The sequence below is a fragment of the Sceloporus occidentalis genome, unplaced genomic scaffold (assembly GCF_023333645.1).
Source record: "Sceloporus occidentalis isolate IW3139 unplaced genomic scaffold, rSceOcc1.0.p SCAF_14, whole genome shotgun sequence".
Lineage (NCBI taxonomy): Eukaryota > Metazoa > Chordata > Lepidosauria > Squamata > Phrynosomatidae > Sceloporus > Sceloporus occidentalis.
In genome coordinates, this window is record NW_028316994.1 from 11,290,505 (window position 1) to 11,313,771 (window position 23,267).

Below are 23,267 nucleotides of genomic sequence, written 5' to 3' on the forward strand. Positions count from 1 at the left end.
CTCCAGTGGACATCCTGGAGCAGAGCACATCTTTACTATTTTCTCTGTAGACAACTTATTCATCTCTTTTATGTCCTCAGTGGGGCACTGAATACACGCTTTAGCCTGAGGTTCAAAGGAAATATTAAAGGGGTTGAATCTTATCCCTAAAATAAGTTCCACACCTTGCATAACTACCATGTTTCACTGAGTGAATTGGTTAGGATGACACAAATTGAAATATTTTGAGTGTAGTATCTGTTGCTTATGTGTGACATAGATATAATACAAAGTGTTACTACCTCCGTCATTTCTTCCTCACTCCACACATCCCACAAGAGTGCAAATTGAAGAAAACTCTCTGGACAATTTATATCAGTGATAGAAAGCCAATGCCATATTTTCTCTTCATCAAATGTAAATTCAGAACTGGCCTTTCCAAGGTCCTAGCTCTTCCTAAATCTGTATGTTATATACAGATAGCTGCATTTGTCCCCAGAGTCCCATCTTTCACCTAATGGATCCACCTTTAGCTTCATTGATCCCAGCCCATTATAATTCTGTTTTTTTAAAAAATAAATAGTAAAACAGGATACAAAAAAACCCTAAGAAATTACACTATATCCATAGCTCAGTAGACATAATATGAAACCATCAGATTGATCCTGTTATGGAGGTCATTAATCCTTTGAGGAAAGGTAAAATTTTGTGGCTACAATATATGTCTTGGAATGGGGGGGTCAGTTCAGGAAACAAGTGAAATGGTATGGTATCGTGTACCTTATAAATGTCACAAGCATCTTCAACATCAGAAGACAGTCCAGTCTTATGTTAGCTGCTTCTTGTCACCAGAAACAGATTCAGATGACTGCTGCAGTGGCTATACTTGGACATCATTAAGTGTAACATTGCAATAGAATTCAAGCAATCACTTTATACCAAGTGGAGACTACTCATTTTGCCAATTGGCAATTTGTTCACTGCCTGAATATGGTGCCTTGAAATCTGGCAACCACGACAAATGTCATCTGGGACTATAAGAAGAGAACTATTGTGGTCATCACAATTCCTTTCGAAAACAGCCTTGAGAAAGGCTAGAGAATGTAAACATCAGTGAAATTGGCCAAGGATCTGAAGTTGCCCTTTCCCAATTGAGAGCCTAACATTTTGAGGCAATATAGCCAGCATGATGTTGTGGTTTGAGTACTGGACTATGATTCGGGAGACCAAGGTTCAAATCCCCACTCCACCATGTAAATCCACTGGGTGACCTTGGACAAGTTACATCCTCTTAGCCTCAAAGAATAGTGATGACAAACCCTCTCTGAAGAAATTTGCTAAGAAAACCCCATGATAGGTTCACCTTAGGGTCTCCATAAGTTGGAAATGACGTGAAGGCACACAATCACAACAAGAAGATGTCAAAGTTTGGTTCCTGTGACTAGTAATATCCAAAGTCTACCATTCCTAGAGGCCTTTAGAAAAACAAAACCTTATCTTTCTGCCAAAAAGTAATTCCTTGTGTTGGCTTGAGGAGATGCCTGGGGGCATCAAAACAGCTTTGAGGGTTACATGTGACCCACAGGCAACACTTTCCCAACACCTGGTATATACTATCAGGGAACCCAGTTCTCCAAGCTGGATCTAAACTAGCACCATCTTTATCCAAGAGGGAGGCATCTGCAATCTCAGAAAGACCAAGCCTTTACAAAAGTACAAAATAACCCTAGAGGTGGGAAACCAGTTTGGGGACAGAACCTCACTCCTGAAACAATACAATGGGAATTAAGCATGTTTCATTGCTACAGAATGCTAATAGACTATTTGGGCAAGAAAAACAGAAAACTGGGAAGAGGAGGAAAGAATAATGTGTTCCAGAAGAGAGAATGTTGTGTTCCACACTGCAACTTTCTATTGCAAGTCTTATGGGTTTGAATTCTAATTTTAACTGGTTTTGTTGTGTTACCTTCTCTTGTCTGTTTTGGCACTTCCTCGGGACTCTAAGCTGCCCTGAATGTCTTCTTTAAGAAAATGTGGGATATGGAATACAGGAAGTAATAAATAACAATTCAAAACATGAAGGCTTTCAAGGATGAAGTTAATTTGGGCAATTTCATTTCACCCAACTGCCCCAAAATTCATACTTATAAGGAAGATTTTATAAGCATTTATTTTCTAAACTATATCCACTGAAGTAGGTGCAGAGAAAATTTAGCGATGGCAATGGTTAATGTCAAAAATATGTTCACATTACACAAAATTTTGGGGGTTTTATACCACTGCAACTGCCATGGCTTCCCCAGAAGGACTCTTGGGGAATATAACTGGTATACATATGCAGAACTCTTTGGCAAGAAAAGATCTTTAGCACAGCTCACAAAATTATATTCCCCAGTGGTTTTGTGGGGAGACCAAATGGCTGTTACTGAAGTTGCAGTCTGATTCTTTCAAAATGAGAATGCATCATTTGTAATGAGGGGGATCTACATCAGTCATCTCAAACAACCTGTTCCAAGATGCACTAGACAACACAGCATGTGCTTTAAGATTCCTGTTCATTTCCATCTTGTGTGTCTTGCAGGAACAGCAGTGTCTCTACAGTTCATGCTTGCAGATATAAGCATTCAGTTTGTGACATTTTGCATCATTCCACTGTGTGAAGCCTACGAAACAAAAGGAATGTCAGACAGTTGACAGATTCACCAACCAAAAGACTCTTGACATCCAAAGTTGTTCATATTCCACTCCAATTTCAACATGTACAGTGGGCCCTAGGTATCTGCTGGGTTTGGTTCCAGGACCCCCCGCGCCCCATGGATACCAAAATCAGTTTATTCTCAAGTCCCATTAAATACAACGGCATAGTAAAATGGTGTCCCTTACATGAAATGGCAAAATCAAGGTTTGTTTACTGAAATTTATTTAAAAAAATATTTTTAAGCCATGGATAGTTGAATCCATGGATAAAAATCTGTGAATACAGAGGCCCAACTGTAAATTCAAATGACATTGAATATGACATGACATGGACTAGCTCCAAACAACACCTCTAGCCATTTTTAACACTGTTCGCAGCAGAATCCCCATTGCTTCTCTAAACATGACTAAAGTTAAAATAGCTGGCAACTAAGAGACTGAGGAGGGCTCTGTTTCTCATAAATCTACTGCAGTATGCTAAAAATGTAACTGAGTAGGAATTCCTACTAAATGGTGTCAAAGAATTTTCACCTGCAGGCTTGTTGCGGACTCTTTCTTCTGAAAGGCACTTTCGGTGCAGCGCTTTGTGATGGCGGGCTCTTATTTCTGTCTGTTCCAGGGCTCCAGGAACAGGAGTAGTCATCTCCTGCACAGAATGCTTCAGCTCAACACAGTACTCGCTTTTCTCCAGGTTGTTGGGTGCCCCTGCCATCCATGCTTTGTAGTTATAGGTAGATTCATCTGACCATCTCCATTTACCATTCTGTAGAGAAGGAACAGAAAGCAACACAGAGCCAAAGTTTTGAGCCAAAGTGATGTCATGGACCTGAATCTTCTAGTTCTCTATTGCCTCAGGTCATAGATGGAGTACTGTGTCCAGTTCTGGGCACCTCATTTAAGGAACAATGTAGACAAGTTGGAGAAGGTTCAGAGAAGGTCTACAAGGATGATAAGAGGTATGGAAAATAAAACATATGAGGAAAGGTTGAAGGAGCTGGGCATGTTCAACCTGGTGAGGGGTGACATGATCACACTTTTTTTGAAATTAATAGAAAATCAATTTTAAAAAAATGATTACACTCTTTCAGTATTTCAAGGGCTGTCACAGAGACGAAAGGGCAGGTTTGTTCTCTGCTGCCCTGCAAGTTTGGACCAGGCATTATGGTTTTAAGTAACAGAAGGGTAGATTTCAGTTGAAAATTAAAAGGAACTTCTTGACAATAAGAGATGTTCAGCAATGAAACCAAATGCCTACAGAGGTGGGGGGGGGGGTCTCTTTTCCTGGACATCTTCAAAAGGAGGCAGAGCAGGTACATAACAAAGATGACATACTCACATGCCGGATATCATGCAGTCCAATCCAGACATCACTGACTTCAGTCTGGTAAGCAGAGATGTGGTTGCCGACCACAAGGATTTCAGCATGGCTGAGAAGGGAGGCAAGATGGGTGCCACGCTCGTAACTCTGGCACTCAATCTGGGCAAGGATAAAAATAAAAGGCATTTGTGATGGACCTGTTTACCTTCCAGTAGCTTAAAAAGGTAGAGTTGTTCAGAGAAGGGAAGCAGGAAATCCTTTAGGGAAAATCTTGAGCATGTCTGGACTTCACAAGATTGCCTCAGAGAAGGAACTATCTCCCCCTCAGGCTCCCCTCATGCATCACAGGAATTACAATAACATATTCTCCAGCATTTCCATGATACAAACTGGGATGCATGTGGCCAAGCAATATCAGAATGTAGTCCAGATAGCAACGGTTATTAATGTGGAAGAACACGCAACCTAAGAGAGGCTGCAGCAGTTTGCTTTTGCCTAAATCTAAAGGGATGGACCTTCTCTTCTCTTCTCTTTTCCTCTCCTCTCCGCTCCTCTCCTCTCCCTACCACTGTGTTAATTGAGTATAAGATACTCTTGCATTTGAACTCAGTCTGTAGCAATTGAAGTAAACTGGGGACAAAGGGGGAAAGTGGGGGGAGGAGGAGACCCTTTTAAAAGCAGCTGGAGAATGGGATATTAGGACCATCCCTGCCAAAGTGGGGGAGTTGAGGGATATGTAATAATGCTGACTCAACTCACAGGATTATTGAAACTATTGCTGAAGTAATGAATACAATGTCCCTTGAACCTGCTAAGGCAGGGGTTGGTAGCTCTGACAGGTCTAAGGGCCCATTTTCTACCTCTGGGACCCTTTGTGGGCCGCATATTATTTTGTCTTATTTTGGGGGAAATACGGTATCATGTTAGGGTAGGCTTTAGTAAAAGATAGACTGAGTGGAGGCTGGGTGGTGTGGAAGGGTTTGTCCCATTATCCTGTGGGACAAAGCTTTCTGTTCCAGGTAATATACCCTAGAGCCCTCAGTTTGCTTGATGCTTTGAGGAGAGGTAGAGGATGCTCTCTCATCAATTGAGTTGAAGCAAAATCCAACTGCCATTCTAGTTGACTTTTCTAGGCAGAATGTGGAGATGCTCTCAACTTTCACCTCAGGTAGCAAAATTTCTTGGGACAGCCCCTGTCACTCATGCTGTGGAAACCTAGCTCCTAAGCAACATATCATTATGGAGCAGTCTGACTTCTTACCCTCTGCATCCCGACACAACCTCAGGCTACCACCAAAGTGAATTGGGTTATAGGAAAGAGCAAAAGAACTTTCTCCATTTGGACTTGCATGAACTGGAAGCTGTAACTAACTGTGGGCTGTGTTAGGGAAGACTTCATGAAAACTAGTGTCTTACCTCGGCCTCTTGCCAGGTCATCTTAGTGTCAAAGTATCCATAGCAGTTGCCCTGGTATTGCAGCCATTCCCTAGCACAGGTGTCAGCTTTAACTGTTCAAAATGGAAAGAAAAGGAGAAAGAGAAAGTGAGTCATAAATGGTCCCTTGCTGATCAAAACAGAATTTCTAAATCCAGTATCTAAGGTTGACATCTCTGGACTTGTAATGGCCCATATCCTCAGAAGGGTGTAACACTCACTCCAACTATCTACTATAGCCATCCAACTATAAACCTGGAGCCTGGGTAGTTGTGACTGGTGTCCACTTCAGTAATTCCCTTGCATTATCTCATAACACAGTATTTCTCCTGATGTTGCTACTGAGACCCTCCAAAGGTACTCACCTCCCAGTAGAAAGCTTGAAATGAGAAAGCTGATCAGAAATGTACTCTGGTACATAAAATGCCTCATTTTCCTTGCTCAGCTGGGGGAGGACACAAACAGAGAAGAAATTAAGAGAATATAAAAAGCAAAAGGCTTGATGTCAGGGAGACTCCAGCTCCATAGGCATCTTCCACTCTCTATTTTCTATCCAGACATCTGCTGCTAGGGTAGAAATCCATCGGGCAGAAGATATTAATTTCTGGCTCAGACTTTCCATCTACTGACTTTTCGTATGGGTCTTCTACAGCAATAAGATCTGTGTAGCTTCCATGTATATATCAACTAGAGCAAGATTTAGAACTTATAACCACCCTCATTCTGTTTCTTTCCCTGACTACAAACCTATGATGGAGTACAGACTGCCAGAAAGAGGTGCCACGCCGCAGCAAACAAATTGCGTGGCACGGTTGCACGAAAAAAAGGAGCGCTGAAAAGTGGCTCCTTTTTGCGCCACCATAAACAGCTGGTGGTGGTACGAGCACGTCGCTGCCATGCGGCTCCATCTGGATGCCGCACGGCAGTGACATCATAGCTTTGTGTACCATCTGGACAGTGCTGCACAGCTATGGCTTCATAGTGACATACTAGAGTTACGGGGCATGTGCACGCGCTGCCCTGAGGCAACCATAGCATGTCAGCATGAAGCCACAAAGGGCCTGTCTGTACAGGAACACTGTGTTTGTTAATAAACCTGTCTTGGTTTGGTTGATTCAACTAGCATGTTCTAATCTAGGATAAATTTGAAATAATCTTATTTTGCATTTTGCAGATCAGAAAATGAAGTCAGCAGACAGTGATATGTCCAAGATTTGCTGACCCCAACATCACACAATACATTTAGAAGCCATATTTCCAAAACTGAAATCCAACCATATCCCATTGGGCTCTTGAGCAATATCCATCCCTAGGGCCAAATTTACCTGGTCGCCTGAGTGGTCCTACTGGTGTCCACTGCTTAGAAAATGGACAAAGGCTGTCTGCTGAGTTTGGAGAGCTCTGAGCTGATCTCCTGATCCATGGGTGGTTGTAATATAGACCATACATGGACATTATGAAATTTTCAAGGTAAGAGGTTTAAGGAAATGTCGTCTTCTGCTACTGGCAAAATTGCACAATAGGTGGCCCAACCTGCAGCAGGGCTGATTTTTATCATAATTTCATTGACAAATTACTCAAAGGACATATCCAAAAGATCAGTGTGAAGTGTGCCTTTACCATATTGTCTATAGCCATTGTTTTGATGGATTTTTATTCTATTTTTAAAAAACTAGATATAGTATAAATTGCATGTAGCATTCCAGTCACCCCTAGGGATTAATTCATTTAATGAAACCCTGCAAATATTTATCTGAATTCATGAACATCAAACAAAGGTTTCTCCTGTAGCTTGAGGTGCTCCATCAGTAAAGTACAATTGGGCTCCATCAAGAGTGTCAGAGGTGAAGATGAACAGATCCTGTCCGACTTGTGTGCAATATACCAAGGGCCCATTCACACTACATAATTCCAGAGTTATTATTCTACCTTAACTGCCATGGGTCTATCCTGTTGAATCCTTGGGTCTGAAGTTTGGCAAGGCACTGAAACTCTCTGGCTGTGAATTCTAAACATATAGGGTTTGCTATTATCCACAATTTTCACTATAAGTTTGGGATCATATCCCACATGGAAATAAGGGTTGTACTCTATTTTTATATTTTAAATGTCTTTTTAAAACAGTTTAAAATTAAGGGCCTGAATCTTGTATCAATTACATAGCCACGTATATCCAGGGATAGCCATGTTGGCCATATAACAAGGTACAATAACATCCAAATTCTACAGAACAGTGATACTGTTATTGGACCAACCAAAATGCATTAAATACATGTTGCAAGCTTTCAAAGTTCCACTGCCTTCTTCATCAGGCAAAGGTGTTAAAAATCATACAGAAGGGGGGAAATATGATTCCCCACCTCATTCTGCTGCACAGGGAAGCAAACATTATTGAGACACTGCATTGCTTCTAAACAATTTTACTAATACATGCCTCACACACATTTGTCTTCAGAATGCAAAGTTAAGGGAAAGAGCACACCAGGAAATCTATGCTCATCAGATATTTTATTTGCATAAGTCAGTGCTACAGCTATTAAATGGAATGTGGGGGAAATATATAGGAGACCAAGGCTCAATTTCGGCAGGCATGTACACATCAGAGAGTTTTTACATGTTTATGTTTTTAAGTGTTTTCCCCCACTCATCCACATTTGGATGAGGAACATTCAATCAGGAATCTATAAATTGTCTTACAGAACTAGAGTTCCCAGGGAACAGTTAAACATTTATTGCTCTGGATGTATGCCCAGACACTCCTTAGATGTGGAGGCTGTGACCTGAATTGAGTGTTCTGCTCCTTTCGAAAGGTAGGTATCCAAAGTGTGTTGGAGAATGTAAAATGTCCTCAAGATGTCCCATTCATTTCAGTCTTGTGCATTTTACAGACACCGATGAATCAATGCCCACTCTCTACAGTTCATGCTTGCAGATGTAGGCATTCAATTTGTGGCATGGTGCATCATTCCATTTTGTAAAACCTGTGAAAAGGGTAGAATGTAATCGGTTAATGATGGAATCACAATTGTACAGCATAGTTTGAAACTAATTAAACAGACCAGAAAACACAGAAAAACTACCAGCCTACAAAACAGGTAATTTCCTCCCCTAATTCCAAATTATTCTGCCACCTGAATCACATCAGTGGATTCTTCAGTCTGGAACTGTACTTTTTCTCTGCATACAGCAACAATAGAACAAGTACTGAATAGGTGTAGAGGTGTCTTTTTTTGGCCTTCTGCAGGGCTCCTGGATGTTAACAGACACATAAGGGGTTTTTAACAAGTTAAGTGGCAGGTACAGCCAGTATCAGAGTATCAACACCTTCGGCAGCAACAGAGATTAAAGTGGACCAAGGCTGCATTTGCACTGCAGAAATAATGCAGATGGACACCTCTTTAACTTCCATGGCTCAATGCAATGGACTTCTGGGATTTGCTGTTTATTGGGGCACACACCTCTCTGACAGAGAAGGCTAAATATCCCACAAAAGTACAAATCTCATAATTCCATAACATTGATCCATAGGACTTAAAGGAGTATGAAACTGTATCATTTCTACAGTGCAGATGCAGTCCAAGGGAACATATCCCACGGTACCTGTGAAATCCAAAATTCACAAAATAATAATACCTTTATTGGCCAACCAAAATGCACAACCTAAATTTCAAGGGAAGTTGCTTCTCTGTTGCTAATGGAGTTGAAATTTTATTACCTGACCTTTATTGTACTTTGTCCCTGATCCCCATTTGGCCAAGTAGGAAAGTGATCTCTTCCTACATTGATATCCCTCTGCACCAGTGGTTTCCAAACCTGGGCCCTCCAAGTATTTTAGACTTCAAGTCCCAGAAATTTGGACAACTGTCATGAATTCTGGGACCTGAAGTCCCAAACATCTAGAAGACTAAAATTTGGAAACCACTGCTCTTCACAATTGTAACTGGCAACAGAACATCTGAGACAAAATGTATGCCTGTGACTCTAACAGTGTAACATTTCTTCTCCTGCATGAGTTTTAATATCTTTGCCCGATGAAGAAGCCAATGAAGCTTCTATAGCTTGAATGATGCATTTTGTACATTTTAGTTGACCCATAAAGGTATTGCACCTCTGTGAATTTTGTTGGACGAAGGAAGTCTGCAGTTATACTGCAATAATGGTCTGCTAGGTGCTGTCCAAGGTCCTGAAACTCCAATCTAATGCCACATGTCAGCCAACTTCTTCCTCCCAAATTTTGCCTCCTTCCTGAAAATTAGGGCACTTTAAAGGGACTGCCCTCTGGCATTGAGTGAGGCATTCTATTGCCTCTAATTTTGCAGGGGCAGCCCTACTATCCAGCAGAATAAAGCAATTGTGTCAAATGGCAGATGCTGAAGAACATCAGTGAAAGCCTCCTGGTTGTTCGTCCATAGTTCCCCAGCTGTTCCCTTCTGTTGGAGACCAGTGCGACAGAGACCTCAGCTGTGACCCAGGTGTGATGAAAGACTCCATCCCAATGCTAGGGTTTAAGTAAGATCGAAGTGCCTTTCCCACAAGTTGTAGATGTCCAAAAATGCCCTCACATTTTGGGCTCTTTATGCTAGAAAGAAAGTAGTAGAAAGTTGGGGGAGTGCTTGGAAGATGTCCATCCAGACAGCTAATCAGGTTTGTTTGTTTTTACCTTTCAGGCTCATGTGATGAGAAAAACTGATGGGACTGATGACACTATCTTCAGCTTGTTGATGCCTGCCACCATCAGGAGGAGCTGCCCTATTCACTAAATACAGCAGTTCAACACAGTATTCATTTTGTCCTTCGTTGTCTGGTCTGCCCAGCATCCATGCTTTGTAGTTGTAGGTGGACTCATCTGACCATCTCCACTTTCCATTCTGCAACCGGAGAGGAAGAAAGAAGGAAGATTTGAGATCAAGGAAATGTCAGTTCTCGATCTATAATTCTTGCCCAAGTACCTTGGAAGAAAGGAATGTTGGACAAAGAGGAAGAAGTACACAAAGGGGAAGAGAAGAGCTAGTCACATATTGTTTGAAGGCAACAGTTCAGCTGGAGGGAAGAATAACTGCTAATGAGACAGATGAGGGAAGACAACAGAGTGGAGAACCTTGTGTGAAGAGAACAGCTGGAGGGAAATAGAACAGTATTCAGCCAGAAAGAAAAAATAATGGATCTTCATAAGAGAAGAAACTGAATGGACTACATGAGATTATGACTTTAATGTAACATTATCTATTGCACTTTACATGTCATGTTTACCTACTTTTTAAGTTAGGGAATGTGGCCAGTGAACGCCAGCATGACATAGTGGTTTGAGCATTGGATTACAGTTCTGGAGACCAGGATTCAAATCCTTCTCAGCTCTGGAAACCCACTGGGTGACCTTGGTCAAGTCACACTCTCTTGGCCTCAGAGGAAGGCAAAGGCGAACCTCTTCTGAGCAAATCATGCCAAGAAAACCCTGTGATAGGGTTGCCTTGGGGTCCCCATAAGTTGAAAATGACTTAAAGCACACAACAACGTGGCCTCATTAAATTATAGAGGTGAAATTCATGTTGAATGATTAGTTGCTGTTTTTATAGTAACTAAATGTGACTATGTTTATTATTATTATTATTATTATTATTATTATTATTATTAGAGAAACAGCAAAATACAGATCACAACTATAGTGGTACATAGACTGCAAGAAATTTGTTTTTTAAAAGTAACTTCTTCCTTCAGGTTTGGAAGTAAACCAGGAATCCTGAAGTCATGATCTGAGTGGGATCTTTTCAGTCCAACAGTGAACGCAAGTGATGAGAGAGATGCAAGTGAAGCACATAGATGAGAGGAACTACGTATTCACCCATTGTTTTATCCCCAAAATGAATCCCGAGACCCACACAGACTTTATAAAGAAGTATGGTGGAGCAATCAAACAGCTCCAAGCATTACAAAGCCAACTTCAGAGGCTGGGTGGTATCTATTCCTTTAAAGAAGAAATACTGGCACAAGCCAAAGAGCATGAAAAGAAATTGGAGAACATAGAGGCTCAAATGCAGGATGAGCCTGTAGCTGTTGAAGATGGCAGGCATTAGGCTCAAGAAGCGTTAGATAAGGTGACTGAAGAGATTTCTGACAAGGGCAGCTCAGAAGCTGCCAGGGCCTAAAGGAAAACAAATGTTTGGAGTCTGAGCATGCATCTATGCTATAGGAATAATGCAATTTGACATCATTTTAACTGCCAAGGATCCATTCTATAGGATTTTGGAATCTGCAGTTTTGTGAGGCATCAGCACTCTTTGGCAGAGAAGGCTAAAGAACTTGTAAAACTACAAATCCCAGGATTCCATAGGCTGGAGCTAGAGCACTTAAAGTGGTGCCAAACTGCATTATTTATACAGCATAGATGCACCAGCAGCCAGCTTACTAGAGGAAGAAGTGGAGGGAAAATCATGAGAGTGGGAAGTGATTGCTTCCAAGAAGTGAGCCTTCAGCTTGACAAGAAAAGCACAGACCTGAATGCAAACTGTAGCAATGACCAGAAGAATGAAAATGCACAACAACAGCTTGAGGATCAGAGCAAGGAGCGGAAGGCCAAATGGCAGGAAATGGAGAGTGAAGTGAAGCCGGAATGCAAATCTTCCATCTCTGCACTGCAGACAAAGAGAGAACAACCAAGAGAACAGCAGGATGCCAAGACAAAGGAACATCAGGCCACCAGCAAATAGTTGCAATATCTTGAGAAGAAACTGATGGGGGTTACCCTGTAAATGGAGAATGAGAAATGTAATTCTTTCTTTCTGCCAGCAGGTGAAGACATTTTTATCTAAGCAGGGTTGTGATTTTTACAGAACAGTAGTATGTAAATAGTGTGCTGTTTTCCAATGGTTTTCTGGTTGTTTCTAAGTCTTTTTTCATTATTGCAAGCACTGCAAATGTCAGGGGCTGAATGAATTATGAGACCTTCATGAGCTGTAACTCTGTATCACATTGATGTAGGGAAATAGATATCAGGGGTATGAGGTTACCGATATTTTGTTGGGACATTGGCTGAGCAGGTGTGCTGTGGTGGTTTCTACACACTTACATGTCGGATGTCATGCAATCCAATCCACACATGGCTGCGTTCGCTCTGATAAGCAGAGATATGATTGGCCACTACGAGAGCTTCAGCGACAGTGAGGATGGATGCAAGATGGGTCCCACGCTGGTAGCTCTGGCACTCAATCTGGAAAGGGAGAGAAGAAGGAAGGTTTTTAATGCCATGGTTCCCTTCCTCAGTGATTAACAAGCCAGAGGATTCTGTTGATGGTTTTGTGTGCCTTCAAGTGGCCCTATTACTGTGGTTTCTGAGAGTATGTGACTCACCCAATGAGGCTGAGAGTATGTGACTCACTCAATGTCATCCAGTGGGTTTTCATTGCTGAGCAGGGAATCAAACCCTGAGTCGTAGTCCAATGCTCAAACCACTACACCATGCTGGCTCTCAAATGTAAATTCAGCAAGAATCAGCAACATAAGTGGCCAATGGCACTCCACCAAGATTCTTGAGTCTGAAATGGCTCCTAAAATGAAGCTCTTAAGCCACACCATCAATTCCCCAGGGCCAGTCCAATATATGCTGCTGCCTCATATCCAAAGCCTATCAAATTATTTTGTTTTTTTAAAAAATGCCCCAAAATGCTTCTCTGTAGCAGCAAAAATATTTACTTCATTGGTGTCTTATTTATTTAATTGCTATGCTACCTTGTTTTCCAAATACAGTCAGCCTTCCATAACCACAGGTTTTTTTATCCATGGATTCAAGCATTCGTGGCTTGACAATGTTCACAAATTATATAAAGAAACCTTGATTTTGCCATTTTATATAAGGGACACCATTTTACTATCCATGAATTTTGGTATCCTGGAACCAAACCGCAGCAGATACCAAGGGCCCATTGTATAGAACCCAAGGCAGCTTACAACACAGCAGAAAACCATTTAAAGTTTTAAAAAATGTTTTTAAAATAAGCACTCCTGTGAAAAATACTAACTTAAAATGGTTTGAAAAAGCATTTAAAACACGCCAATAAAGATAAAGTTACAACACCTCCCATTAAAAAATTGAATTAAATTATTCAGTTTGATGTCTTTTTATGGCACACTAAATGCTGAACTTAAACCACCACCCCCATGTCCCTGTACTGCCATTCCCTTTTCCTTGTGTATTGTGTTTTTAGATTGTAAATTTGAGGGGTAGGGAACTGTCAGATGAATAATTTTTAAACTGCTCTGAGAAACTATATAGCCAAAGTGTATGGTATAAATACACTAAATAAATAACATCACTCTGTCCAACAGTAGTCAGTCTCTCATTCTGCTTCCTAGGACTTCCACAGGCAACTTGGACTTATAGGAAGGAGCAGAGGGGTATGGAGAGAAAAAAACCCCACTAAATCCTCTATTTTGAAGTTTTTACAAGTTAGGAGGTATAGCTAACAATGATGTGTGTTAGATCCACCTATCAGCAGAGCTTCATGTCTACTGGCTTCTTACCTCAGCTTCTTCCCATGTCATCCTATTCTCAAAATAGCCATAGCAGTTGCCTTGGTATTGCAGCCAGTCCCTGGCACATGTATCTGCCTTAACTGCACAAAAGAGAGGGAGATGAAAAAGAGAAAGATAGAGGATGAGGCCAAAATAGGGTGCTGAGCTATACCAAGATGTTTCTTTTTTTCTGCCTAGCAAAAAACAAACAAAAAACAAATCCAAGTGTTGTTTTCCAATGGAAACTTAGGAATCTATTCATCTCTGGACTTTTTCTCATACAAGAGTGGAATCTGCTGTATGGGAGCAGAATCTTTCTTCCCCTTCCCATGGACCCAGGCACCCCAAAAAACAACTCTTACAATCTAGAATCCCTTCTGAAGCATATTTTCAGAGAGGGCTTCAGAGATTAAGGGCCAAATAGCCAACACAATTTCAAATGCCATATTGGATTTCGACCTCACTTTGTAAAGCTACAGTCAGATTCCCATCATCTGGTAAAAATAATATTTTGGAGGAGAATATCAGATATAATTCATTTCTATTATATGCAAACACAAGGAAGTCAAACATTTTTATGTCTGAAAAAGCTGCTCCCAGTACAAGGTGGCCTAAATCCAATCTCAGCTGGAGTAGATCCACTGAAACAATGAATATTTGAAAAATCTGTATGTAAGCTCCATTGAGTCTACTGTAGTTGGTACTAACAACAGGATCTAGGCCTGTAACTGTTTCTGTTACATTCGCTTTATGAGTGTTCAGCAACTCAGGAAAAACTCACCTCCCTCAAAGAGGCTTGAAACCAGGAAGCTGATCAGGAAGACAACAAAGTAAACAATAGATCTCATTTTCTTGGTCGTCCTAAAAATATACAAAATACAGAAGGAGGCAACAAAATGTAGAACAGTACATGAAATAGTAGGGTAGATGTCAGGACAAAATTCAAGCTTGTGGTATATTTTTTCCAGAGGGTAGGGAGACTTACTCTATTGTGTTATAATTCCCATAATCCCCCAGATAGCAAGACTATGAATCAGCCTCTGCTTTTTCCACTGAAGTTCCCAGGGATGTATGAGCACCTATATCTAAAGGCTAGATTTCTAACATCTGAATCCTCATCTGTTTAATAAGCCACTCTGGCTCTTAAGTGCTCATGATGAAAATAACTATGACAATGACAATGCCTGTGTCTAATAATACTGCTTGTACTACTATCACCATCACCACTACTCACAGTAGTAGTAGTAGGAACAGTAGTAGTACAGAGGAGAAGTAGGACGAAGAAGAGGTGCTTGAAGCAATCTTCAAGGTCTTTCATTCAATCTCCCCTTCCTTCCAACCTCCTGTTTTTCCTCCTATCAATAGTCATCATTTCATGGCCACTAAGCATGCTTTGACCTCACTGGGAAGGTTTTGTGGTGTCCTCATCCACTGTAAAGAATGATCACATTTCTGGATAACTTGAGAATCCTGATAGCCTTCTAGATACCTCCCTCTTGAGCAGGGGTGGTGCCATTCTGGACATCATAAATAGGAGTGATCACCATCATAAGGAGGAGCTGTAGCTCAGTAGTGAATGCAGAGGATTCAATCTCTGACAACTCCAGCTAGGGCTAGGAAGGAAGAATACCTGAAACCCTGGATAGCTGCTGTCTCTTAATATTAACAGTTTTGGGGTAAATGAACCAAAGATCTGACCTAGCATAAGGCAACCTCATAAGCATAATATATAATAATAGACTCTTAAAATAGTAGTTATAGAATCTTAAAGCAGCAGTCAAGATACAGAAAAATCATCAGCTGCTTACCTGGGTATTTCTTTCTTTTTAGAAGATATGCTGGGGTGGAGTCTGGATCTTCTCCGATGGTCTCCTGCTCCACAAGAGGTTGTTATATAGGCCTCAGGTGAACATGATGAAATAACACGGGTAGCAGGTTTTGGAAGTCCTGCCCAACAGGTGACCCAGCCAGCAGATTGTGTCACAAACCCAAAGGTGTTGGCCTCTGTCACAGATTGTTCACAGGGAGAAGGTGTATGACCAGTTTGATGCCTGCCTTTTCCACAGCCAAGTGGAGATCACATTGACACATGGCTGCGGAGGGTCCTAGGCTGAATTAGCAAAGCACCAAACCTTGAAAGTTATTCCCAAATCTGTCAACTATATCCAATAAGAGATGCAAACCCCCCAGAAATCTTGACGCCATGGGTGGCAAAAAACAACAACACCTGAGTGTTTCCAGAGAAGGAGGGTTTAGAAAAATTGGATTTAAAGAAAATGGGGAGGGAGCATGCAATAGCAGTACCTTTTTTAGATTGTAAGCCTGAGGGCAGGGAACCGTCCAATTAAAAAGATTGTATGTACAGCGCTGTGTAAATTTACAGTGCTTTATAAATAAAGGTTAATAATAATAATAATAATAATAATAATAATAATAATACCTTTCAAAGACTGAAAGTCACTTTGGGAATATAAAATGCATGATACTTAATTTCTCAATATGATACAAATTTTATGCTGTAATATAAAAAGTACAATTTATTCAGAAAATAATTCCAAATGGAATTATTTGTTTGTTTGTTTGTTTAAATTTCTATTGTTCATTACAATTGGACCTACAAAGTCCTGAAGTATAAGGAGTTTCTTTGGTTTTGCCCATTTATGTGGAGCATGCAAAAAGATGTCCTTGATAGAGATGAAATCTGCAGAAAATGTTTTCAAAGCAACCCACCTGCACATATTTTTGGACTCATCTTTGGAGTAATGCTATGGAGGCTATCCTGGTGACGCCTGTACTTTAACTTTCACCCCTAGCACCACTGGGGGACGAATAATATACCCCAACATGAAGATTGCTAAGAACTGCGAGAGCTAGGATGTGTAATTTACATGACTGCATCAGTCATGAGGAAAAGCGTCTCTTTTAGGTCAACGTATGGTTAGAAGCTTGAAGGACCTCCACTCAGGAGAGAAGCATAAGTTCTGATGCCATCACTTTTCTTTTTTAAGAAATAGGACTGTTTAGACATTTTGCTTATCTTCAAAAGGAGGAAATCTTAGCCAACCAAGATTCCTCTGGAGTCAAAATTCCATTTTGCTCTTATTCAAAGGACTTCATGGTGTTGCTTAGAAAGTTTAGGCTGTGAAAGGGCAGGTCTGTGACCAAGTGTTACTGGTGTCACACCAGTCTAATGACCTTGGCTCCTCTGCATCCTAAAAAACTCCTAGGACATCTGATGTCAAGTTCTGCCATGCAGCAAAGTGACAACTGTCTTCATTTAGCACTATGGACAGAGGAGCATAGAGCAAACCAAAGAACTTACTGATGAGCTAAGACATCTTAAAGTGTTTGCCTAAAGGGGAGAAAAGGCCATTACTTGGGATCTACTTCATACAGCAAAGGATCTTGGATTGGCACTAAAGGGAAGTTTGGTGAGAATGCTTAAAATCCACATTTATAGGAAAAGTCTATGTAGATATGTCAAGACATAAATATCATTCTGTCCAATGGAACTTGTTTCTTGTTATTGTTGTGTGCCTTCAAGTCATCTCCATCTTATGCCAATCATAAGGTGAAGCTAACATGGGATTTTCTTGGCAAGATTTGTTCAGAGGAGATTTGCCCTTGCCTTCCTGTGAGGCTGAGAGAGTGTGACTTGCCCAAGGTTACTCAGTAGGTTTCCATGGCGGAGCAGAGATATGAACCCTATTCTCCAGAGCCATGTTTTACCATGTTTTACAACCCCCTCCTCAGCCATTTAGACATAAAAGAGGCCTTTTTCTTACAAAAATAGGAAGTGACATTTGCCAAAACTTGACAAAAATAACTCCCAAGACCCTTAAGAAGTATTTTGGGGCAAACATAATACCCCCAAGGGACCAGAGAAACAGGGGCCACACTTTGTTCACCCTTGGTCTTCATACTCAGGTTCTTGATCACACAAAGGATGATAACTTCATTCAGGCAGTCTCTCGGAGCCTCATTGCTGACCTTCCATGCCAATGTGGTGAAGCTGAGGGTTGAAGGGCTTGTCATGGAGCACATATCTTTATCTCTGTTCCATATATTGACTATCTATAGGCCTGAATAGGGCTCCAATACTGCATGAATCAAGGGAAAGAGAAGTGAAATTTAGCAAGACAGACAGAAAGTCTTAAGGATGAGCTTTCAAAAAGCTAGGTCTGCATACAAATATCCTTGAATCTATAGATCCTTCCTTCTCCCCATTTAGCTCTCGCTTTTAGGTCATAAGGAACGTTTTGTGCCTGGGGGGACCCCTTTGACTCTTTTGAAAAAGAATACTTTTTCAAAGAGTCATTCCGAACATAATAATGTCTACCTAATTGTTTCAAAACACAAAGTAGGTGCGTGCGAATATTTGTGTCTGTGGCCTCTGGTCACATCAACAGTGAATAGAAAATCTAGGGAAGGGAAAGAGTCGAAATAGAATAGCTGGAGAATATTATTAAGAAGACTTTGGACCATGAATGGAGAAGAAATTCAACTGGTTCATATTTTAATATAAATGTATCTAATGCCAAATATTCAAATTTGATATACAAGCCAAAATACAATGTCTATTAATTTGCAAATCACACACTTCTCTGAATTTCAGAATGAACTTTTTCAGTCAAACAATGCATACATGTACATTAGGGGAAGGCACGCCCCAAGTGTACATATTAGGTTTTTCTTTTAAAAACTCTTAAATGTGTTGTGTTAAGAGAATTGCTCACAAAGATGTGGTCTAATTTAAGTCCATACTGTTTTCAGTCTTCATCCCAAAGTATGAGGGGACACAGAAATGGACTCAAAAAAGGATTTTAAAATAATATGAAATTACAAGATCTCAGAGGTAAGAACAAATTCAGGTATGCCTCCATGTCAACTGCCAAATGTGATCGGGGCTTTGTTTGCTTTCAGACTGTGTCTGGTGAACCATTTGTATGTAACACTTTCCATTTCCATAATGGTTGTTGTTAACTGCTGTCAAATCAACTTCAACCTATAGCAAAACCACGAATGAGAGACCTCCAAGTCACCCCATCATCAGTCTCTAAACCAGCAATCTGGAATGTGGTCTTCCTTTTTTCCTCCTGCCTTCTATCTTCCAAAATGTAATTGTCTTTTGTAATGAGCCATCCCTTTCTCAGGATGTGCCCAAAGTACAACAGTCTCTGTTTAGTCAACTTGGCTTTTAGGAAAAGTTCATTTTTGATTTGCTATAAAATACTTTGGTGTCCTTTTAGCACTTCAGAACTCTGCTCCAGCACCACATCTCTAATGAATTGATTTTCCTCCTATCAGCTTTCTTCACTGTCTAGCTTTCACAACCATATATAGAAAATGAAAAATAGGAAGGCATGGACCATCCTAACTTTAGTATTAAAAGAGATATGTTTACACTTCTCATTCCTTCATAGTTGCTCTTCCGAGCCCATTGAAACCTGGAGTATTGTCTTCTCCCCACTGGCATAGAATCCAACAGCATCCACTGATAGAGGGAGAGAAAAAGGTCACCAAGTGCCTGTTCACTCTATGCAATTATAGCACTTTGATTTCACTTTATCTTCCATGGATTCATCCTATGGAATCCCAGAATGTCAGGGATAGGATCAAAAAGTTCACCAAAATTTGAAGCTAGCGGATCAAGAAAATGAGCATATTACTTCAAAAATGACCATACTGTAAGTTTCGTCCCATGCTCACTCACAGCTTTGAGGTGTTGGTTTTTCCTAATGTATATTTCCCTACTCAAGGGCAGTATGTTGCCCTTTCTGCAGTGCGGGTTGCCAGACATATGAGCTGCTTTCTACCAGTTTGCTCCAAAGTTATGCAAAACCTGAAGACGTTTGACCAGGATTTCCTTTTAGCATTGAGTTCATCTTGGATTGCACCATGTCTACCTGAGGACTATATAACAGTCATTCAGAAAGGAAGAAACCATCAGCAGAGAAGCTCCTGGCTCAACTATCCACCACAACTGTCTTCCCAGGAGAACATCAGCCTAAGGTGAGTGACTGAAGAGACATCTTCTATGTCTTAACAAAAGGGCTCTTCCAGGCTGGAGATTAGCGTGTGGAGAAGAGAGTGTTTCTATAGCCTTTAAGGTAAAAAATGAGCAAAGGGTTCATCAGTGAGGATAAGCTGTAAATGCAGTAGGTAGAAAGCAAAAAAAAAATAAAATAAAATTCAGAGCTGTGGTTGACTACACTATCATTAAGCTGTTAATGACCTGTTAGAGAGGTTATGAAGGGAATCGATATGGGATTCAGAATGGAAAACCTTGGTTAAGATATCAATGAATAAGTGAAAATTTGACTTCAAGTTAGTTCATAGCTTGAATAGCAACAGATGAAGAGAGAGAAGAAGGGGTTCAAAACATAAGCCTGGATTCTATTTCTGGTGCTGGCTAAAGTAGGCTCATCAAATCAATAGGATGTAAATGAGTGGTAATGGAAGTTGCAGTTCAACATCTGCAACTCCTCCTGGTCCTAGACAGTAAAGCCAACGGTGCGGAACAGAGCAAGATGAAGTATAATACCATCTGAGGGCAGCTGTACCCAACCCACGACATCTTCAAATATCAAAAAAAAAAAAAAAAAAAGATGCTTCTCTTATACCATAAACCTTCATAGGCCAGAGTCCACCTCTCTAGTTTATGAAATTTAATACCATAATAAATGTATTTAAGGTAACAGAATACCTTATGTTTAAAGGACTGGACTTCCTACTCTACATATTTAAATTTCAGGATCTCACTTCTTTCTCTAATTTTCTGGTTCTTAGATGTGCAAATAAAAGGAGTATAGAATTGGAGTTCTAAGAGGAAATAAAATGTTTCCTTCCTTTCTTCACTAGACTGGTTGAATGGCAATCAGAAATTATAACTCTTGAATTTACCATGCCTTTTCTTCTCAAAGGTCAACCAGAACATGGGTTTTTTCACCTCCCTCAACTTTTGCCTTCTTGGAATCCTCTTCTCCAACCCTTTCGTGGGAGGTGAGCTGCTAAACAAATATTCTCACCTCTGATATCTGGAAGGGTACACAGCTAGCCAGGGAACTAGAAACAGAATTGTTCTGTTCTGTCTATTCTTGTGACCTGAAACAGAACTTATTTCTTGGTTGCAAATAGAGGGATCAGTCAGAATCTGAGATGCCTACAGATTTCTGAGAGGGTATTTTGGGGAGTGTAAATCCATGCCACTGGTGGGAAAGTTAGATTTTGGAGGACATGATAAAAATTGTATAATTTTCTAATTGTTCTTCCTTCTCTCATTTTCTTTTCTTTTTCACCCTCATCTTCCTTTTCTCCTGCAGCTGAGGAAGACTCCTGTGCTAGAGAGTGGCTGCAAAACCAGGGGAACTGCTATGCTTACTTTGATAATCAGTTATCATGGCAAGAGGCTGAGGTATGAAGCATTCCTCACTAACCAAGGTTTGATGTAATGTATGATGTGTAAGTTAGATTTATGTTTCTTCAGGCCTCCCTCATATTACAACTTCAGAGGTGACAAAATTTCTTAATTTCACAAAGATTAACTATGGCGCCTTTGGGGCGGCCTGTGGCAGCTTCCCCGTGGCCTGGAAAGGGGTGTCCTTGGGGCTTCATGCCCCAAGGACACCCAACGGGGGTGGGGAGGAGGAGAAAGGGGCTGCTTGGCCCCTTTCTCCCTTGTGTCGCTGGCGCAGCTGTCTAAAGGCTGCACCAGTGACACGAATTGTGGAAGGAGCCCCATTTCGGAGCTCCTTCTCCTTCGTGCGCTGTGAAAAGGGCGCCCTAGGCGCCCTCGTGGGTGTGAGGATGTCACGTCCGCGCTGCCCTGTTCGGAGGCGGTGCGTTTGTGACGTCGTAATGGCAGTGCCCATCTAGAATAGGCGCCGCCATTTTGTATGCACTGAGCACGTACTAGGGTTGGGGGCGTCCGGAAAGGACGCCCCTTTCTAACCCTAGTATGCACTCATCACTTACTAGGGTACCCGTCCGGAATGGGCCTATGTTTCTGGGGAGTGTCAAGTATGTACCAAAGCAGGATTGGTACAGAGTTGAAACATACTTAATCTTTGTGGAATTAACAAATGTTGTCACCCCTGAGATTTTAATATGTGGGAGGCCTAAAGAAACATAAATTTAACTTGTACATCACACAATACATCAAACCTGGGTTGGTGAGAAACGCTTCATACCTCTGCCTCTTGCCATGATAACTGATTATCAAAGTAAGCATAGCAGTTCCCCTGGTTTTGCAGCCACTCTCTAGCACAGGAGTCTGCCTCAGCTGCAGGAGAAGAGGAAGATGAGGGCAAAAAAGAAAAGAAAATGAGAGAAGGAAGAACAATTAGAAAATTATACAATTTTTAGCATGCCCTCCAAAATCTAATTTTCCCACCGGTGGCATGGATTTACACTCCCCAAAATTCCCTCAGAGAAATCTGTAGGCATCGCTGGGGTCTCAGATTATCTATTTGCAACCAAGAAATAAGTTCTGCTTCAGGTCACAAGACTAGACAGAACAGAACAATTATGTTTCTAGTTCACTAGCTAACTGTTTATCCTCCCAATATCAGAAATGGGAATATTTGTTTAGCAGCTCACCTCCCAAAAAAGGGTTGGAGAAGAGGATTCCAAGAAGACAGAAGGTGAGGTAGCTGAAGAAACCCATCTTCTGGTTGACCTTTGAGAAGAAAAGGCATGATAAATTCAAGAGTTATAATTTCTGATTGCCATTCAACCAGTCTAGTGAAGAAAGGAAGGAAACATTTTATTTCCTCTTAGAACTCCAATTTTGTACTCCTTTTATTGTCTAGGAACCAGAAAATTAGAGAAAGAAGAGAGATCCTTAAATTTAAATTTGTGCAGTAGGAAGTCCAGTCTTCTAAAGACAACAATCAAGATACCTTGAAGATTGACACATTTATTATAGTGTTACATTTCATAAAGGAGAGAAGTGGACTCTGGTCTATGAAGGTTTAGGCTGTAAGATAAGCATATTTTTGGATATTTAAGATGTGGTGGGTAAGGTACAGCTGCCCTCAGATGGGAATGGACTTCACCTTCCTCTGTTCCTCACCGTTGGCGATACTGACCAGGACCAATAGGAGTTGCAGATGTTGAACTACAACTCCCATTACCACTCATCAACTAGCCCAGTTTAAATGCTATTGATTTGATGATTCTATTTTAGCCAGCACCAGAAATAGAATCCAGGCTTATGTTTTGAACCCCCTCCTCATTCTCCCCATCTGTTGCTATTCAACCTATGAATTAACTGGAAGTCAAATTTTCACTTTTCCACTGATGGCTTAACCAAGGTTTTCCATTCTGAAACTCA

The 23,267-nt window shown here is 40.9% G+C and overlaps 2 protein-coding genes across 3 annotated transcripts; both read right to left on the bottom strand.

Annotated features, from left to right (window-relative positions):
• Nucleotides 1-2,574: 2,574 nt before the first annotated feature.
• On the bottom strand, nucleotides 2,575-6,326 carry LOC149303925 (C-type lectin LmsL-like). The gene is made up of 5 exons (XM_089480880.1): nucleotides 6,176-6,326; nucleotides 5,411-5,502; nucleotides 4,013-4,153; nucleotides 3,325-3,439; nucleotides 2,575-2,642 (listed from the first exon to the last, which is right to left on the bottom strand). The coding sequence occupies exons 1-5, from the start codon at nucleotides 6,324-6,326 to the stop codon at nucleotides 2,575-2,577; spliced, it is 567 nt and encodes a 188-aa protein (XP_089337006.1).
• Nucleotides 6,327-8,341: 2,015 nt separating this feature from the next.
• On the bottom strand, nucleotides 8,342-22,598 carry LOC149303926 (C-type lectin-like). Of its 2 annotated transcripts, none has more exons than XM_089480468.1 (5): nucleotides 22,532-22,598; nucleotides 22,123-22,214; nucleotides 12,492-12,632; nucleotides 10,197-10,296; nucleotides 8,342-8,415 (listed from the first exon to the last, which is right to left on the bottom strand). In XM_089480468.1, exons 1-5 carry the CDS (start codon nucleotides 22,596-22,598, stop codon nucleotides 8,342-8,344), a joined length of 474 nt encoding a protein of 157 aa, XP_089336594.1. The 2 variants fall into 2 exon arrangements, with proteins under 2 accessions (XP_089336594.1, XP_089336593.1); XM_089480467.1 differs by having other exon boundaries at nucleotides 8,342-8,418; nucleotides 10,191-10,296.
• Between the last annotated feature and the right edge of the window lie 669 nt (nucleotides 22,599-23,267).